Raw genomic sequence first — 5,000 nt, forward strand, 5'->3', positions numbered from 1 at the left:
AGACGCGGACAGGTCCAGTCCTCGCGCTATCAAATAATAGACTCTTTACACAAAAACATTGTTACACTGTTACAAGGGAGTCCATTCCAGGGGCTGAATTCAGCCAGCAACTGTGCTTTTATCGATATGTTGAAACATTCATTGCTTTTCACTGCAGGGCTCGGCCCGAAGGGATTATGGTGCCGCATACTCGGCCCGAAATATTTACAGTGATGATTAAGGGCATGAGATAAATGCACAACTCCTGCTTTAAATATAGTGAGACTTTAAAAACCTAGCATGCGTGTTTCTGATCCTGGGCCCGATACGCTGTTATTTTTGTTGTTGTTATTGTTGGTATTAATAGCAGTCTGTAAGCAGATGTCTCATTTTACGATGAAAAACCACGCTGTATTTTCTATGGAAACTGTACGACTAATAACTGCTTGACGTGCACAATATGGTGGTTGAATCCAAGACATTATGTGGTGATCTTTTTCCAAATACTTTTGGTTCAGAACTGAGACCTCAAATTTGGCCCAAATGTTTCCACGTTCTCCTGCTTTGCCTAACCATTGCGTTTTGAGAACTTTAACCTAGTTGCAGCCACTGTGGACAGATCCAAGCTCTGGGAAGGGACAATTCCAACTGGCAGTTCTTTTAACTCGCTAAAAATTTGGAGTGAATTATTCTGATGATTCATATTAGTCTTTTTTACCGCTGACACTGGGACACACATTGCTTACTGCTCACTCAGACTTGTCTGTGGATGTGGGCTAATTTCCCTTTAACTAACTCCAGACCAGATGAAAAGGACGGAATGCTGCTTGGGAGACCATCGGCATTAAAAAAATCCAGTATAAGATACTTTTATTCAGTGCTTGTTTTTGTTATACAGCTAATGTTATTATGAAATGATTGAGAAATTATTGGTTATTACCCCCATTCAAATTCAGTTGGATGGTCTCCCTTGGTAAAGGCACTACCGTGTGGCCTGCAGGGTGAGCCATACGGTCAGGGGAGTCCAGGTTTGAATCCTGGCTGTGCAAAGGATTCAACAGGGAGCATGGCATGGGCCGAGGATTAGTGAGGGCCGGTGAGCTCATTCTGACACTTCCAGGACTGGCCCTTGTCCTCCCGGGGTTGGTAACTCACCAGCATCGGCTGTCAAGCTCCTGTGTGTAAAGAGGCGATTGACTTGACTGTGAGATCGCAGGACACCCACTGACCTTCGGTTCCCCTCAGCGTTCTTGGGAAGTTGCTGCGGTATTAAATAATAATAATAATAATAATTCTGATTTATTTCATTGACTGATTCTGATCTGATGATTCAACTCTTTACTACCACATTCCCTCTGTCACCCACCCAAATAACTCATCTGCGCTGCGCCCTGAACGCAGCCTAATATAAAGATAAACTAGAGGCGATAAGATCTGGGGTCTAGAAAGATGGGATTTAAAGTAACAGATGGCGTCTAAGAATCTGGGACAGCTGGGGTGTGTTTTTGGCTGCTATTTTTTTTGGCACAATGAAGGGTTTTGCTGTCCAAGAAGTGAATAGTGGAGCTAATGTTGCTGCTTGATAAGGTTTATATAAAAAAAGTTTTATAAAGATGCATATAGCTGACCCTGTCTCATGAATCCTTGCGATCGTCTTAAATCTACAGAACTAAAAAGAAATGAGGTGACCTCCAGCTTCAGTACGTACTTACTATAAACAGTCTTTACTTGAAAGAAGAGAAATTAAATCATATTTCATGAAATGGCACACCTGCGTCAAAGCGGATAATGGTAGTGAATCAGATCGCTTTGCAGCTGTTAAGGCGGAGCGTTCATGTCTTGCTTCATTCCTGTGCTTCAGTGGTGTGTGCTTTGATGGGAGTGCTATCGGAAAAGCATTCCTGCACAGAGGGTACCAGCATGCCTGCATCCCTTACAAGAGATCCAGACTAGATACAGGGGATAGTGTTTCATTGTGAGATGTAGTGGCGCCTTCCTCGCACTCAAAGAAACAAACTCATAGATTGAAAGAATCATCAGAATTACTTAGCAATAGCAAAAACCAGTGGTTTCATGTTATCTGTTCAAGATTTGTTTTTTTACACAGGAATGCGCGTAAAATTATCAGAATGAGGGCCAGCCTTCAGATTTGACTGTGTGTAGCGGAGGAACGCATTATTACTGTACCAAGCCACACGGCTTCCTGGCTGCGCTCTGCAGGGACTCCGGCTGCCTTGTCCAGAAGCGTGTGCTTCAGTTTCTCTGAGTAATCATGCTGGAGTGAATTTCCTATTGAAGTGCTCTGCCAGGCTGCCTTGCTCACAGATCCCCATCGCCTCTGTATAACGAGAAAATAGGGAGCAATTATTGAAACGCAAACCTTTCCAGTCTTTCAACAGAATAGCTGTTATTGCAATCACAACCCCCTGGAATTCATTAGGAACTTGTTCGTCAGTTCCCGCTTGCTTTATTTTTTGTTGTTTCACGCAGTTATGATAATTGTACTGAACTTCTGCATACATTCCAGCCACTTGAGCCACGTACTTGCCAGACGAGGAGGCTTGAGATGTCAGGCACTATGACTATAATTCTGGGGAGTAAATTGCTGAGCTGATTTCACCCTTGCTGTTTCTGGTTCTGCTGAACCTGTGGTCGTCGTTTCAAAGTGTAACTCCCTGAACTTTCCTCTCGTTTCCCAGCAACGTGCTGAACGGCTCGGCGGTGTGTGTGTATAAAATGGAGGACATCGTGACAGCGTTTAAAGGGCATTTCTCACACAAGGAGGGTCCGGAGTACAAGTGGGTGGAGTACACTGGCAGAGTGCCCTTCCCACGGCCTGGCACAGTAAGTTAACGGTCTAAATTAACTGCGCTAATTAGTCATAGCGGCCTCTATTTATCTAAATGTCAGTGATGAGTGTTCCTTTTTGTTTGTTTTTTTTATTCTATGTTTTTTTTCTTAAATGGGGAGTGGTTCATTAAAGCCCCCCACCCCCAAAAAAAAAAAGTGAAAACAGTCCTTATTTATTCCTAAAACATGTTTGAATCACTTGCAGTTTCTGATTATTGTAGTGGATTTGTGTTGCAAATCTGACTGTGTGTGGTGCAAGCAATTTCACAAGGATTGTGGCACGCAGTCTCTTTTCAGATGATGCTTTGATCAGTAACAAAGACTTAGAAAACTGCCCTTCAACAATCCTTTCCAGGAATTTTTTTGGTTTGACACATGGATGAATAGACGCTGTTATTTCCTGACATTTGTCAAGCAAATCCCTTTCTAATCCTGGTACGAATATCTGAAGCCTCTGACACGGTCTGCTCTCTGCTGCCCCCTAGTGCCCCAGCAGTACATACGGGAACTACAGGTCGACTCGCGAATACCCAGACGATGTCATCTTCTTCAGCCGCACGCATCCGCTGATGTTTGATGCTGTGTACCCTGTGAATCGACGCCCTCTGCTGGTCAGGATAGGGGTGGACTACAAGTTCTCCAGGCTGACTGTGGACCGCGTGGAGGCCATGGACGGGCAGTATGACATCATGTTCATAGGAACAGGTGAGAGAGCGTCGCGTTCCTCTCGGCCGACACAAGCTCTTGATTCAAAGATACTTACACCCCCAGTGGTGCTGTCACAACCAATTAGAGGGGATTCTGGTTTTGGGATGCCCCTGACTTGGGAAATGAATGAATTAGATCGATCATTAACCTTCCCTTTTCGTTTATATTTGTAAGTGTTCTGAGTAGTTTTGCATGACCTCTGGAAAGGGTTTTGAACTGTTTTGGAAAAACCCGGCAACTTTATTGAGGCTGCTGGAACTTTTCATTCCACTTCCACATCCTCGTTCCGGGTAGAAATTCCACAAGGAAATTGGAAGTTACAGCAGCTTGGAATGATCTGTTTGAGCAGTGGTGCAAGGAACTGTCCGTTACGATTGCAAATGTCATGAAGACATAAGGGAAAGTAAAAAAAAAAAAATAATAATTTAAAAGGTTACATTGTAATTCAAAGCATTCTTTAAACTCAGTCACAGCAAAGACAATACCTGATCATTGGACTGGCCACTTGAAATGCCTCCCTTTAGTTTAGAAGGGCACTGGGTTTTGTGATTTACTGGTACTGGTTACCTGGGAGAGTGACGTGTGGCATGCTGGGGTCTGTCCCTCTTTTTTCATCCACGACTCCTGCTATTACAGACCTAAATGATTAATCACACGCTATGTGTTAATAACCAGACAGTAGCAAGGCCTGGGCTGACAGAAGGTTAATTCGCCTATTTGCTGTGTTCACACTCAACAAAGGGTTACTTTGTTGAACGATTTGAACGATTTCATTAAATACCCTCCCAATTAGGAAAGCTGCAGAGGTTATGTTTATTGTAGGGCTGAGAGTGTCGATGAACAAAACCTTACTTCAGCCAGGCATTCAGAAAAACATTTTGGCAGGACAGATTGCTATGACGGATAGACCCTGCACAGAAAATGACTGTTTAATATCAGTAATTCCTATAACAGCATTAACACCAATAATACTAATACGTCTACCCTTTTAGACGTTCAGCACTGTATTTTTGCAGGGTGTTTTTGCAGGTTTCCCCAGCTTTTCCCATGGCTATACTAAGCATTTGCAGTACCATAGCTCCGCTGGTTTGCCATGTTTAATAACATGCTTTACCGTACCTCATTATTCTTTCCAATGCTTACCTGTGCTTTCACTTTGCTTCATTACACTTTGCTGTGCTTTTACCATGGGGCATGTTTAGAAGGCAATGACTAATAATAATACCCCTAAACAATGATGTTAACAAACGTTTGTTCAGTTCTGGCTCTGAGGGTGTTCTCTGGCGTTAGAGTGACTCTGAGTTTGTGTCTGCTGCTGTCACAGATACGGGCGTGGTGCTGAAATCCATCTATCTGACAAAAGGACTCCAGGAAGCTCAGGAGATCACCCTGGAGGAACTGGAGGTCTTCCAGGTAAGGCGCTCCCCATTGAGCAGAGCTCACAGTCCTGTCTGCCCACCTCT

General features: G+C 43.7%; 1 protein-coding gene across 3 annotated transcripts in view; it reads left to right on the forward strand.

Moving 5' to 3' along the window:
• Positions 1-5,000, forward strand: part of LOC121298066 (semaphorin-3A-like) — a 58,479-nt gene that overhangs the window by 46,123 nt on the left and 7,356 nt on the right. For all 3 annotated transcript variants that reach the window (XM_041224847.1, XM_041224848.1, XM_041224849.1), the window contains 3 exons: positions 2,679-2,823; positions 3,315-3,534; positions 4,862-4,950. In XM_041224847.1, coding sequence (XP_041080781.1) covers positions 2,679-2,823; positions 3,315-3,534; positions 4,862-4,950 — 454 coding nt within the window. The remainder of the gene's footprint in view (positions 1-2,678; positions 2,824-3,314; positions 3,535-4,861; positions 4,951-5,000) is intronic.

This window comes from Polyodon spathula, chromosome 23, assembly GCF_017654505.1.
Source record: "Polyodon spathula isolate WHYD16114869_AA chromosome 23, ASM1765450v1, whole genome shotgun sequence".
Lineage (NCBI taxonomy): Eukaryota > Metazoa > Chordata > Actinopteri > Acipenseriformes > Polyodontidae > Polyodon > Polyodon spathula.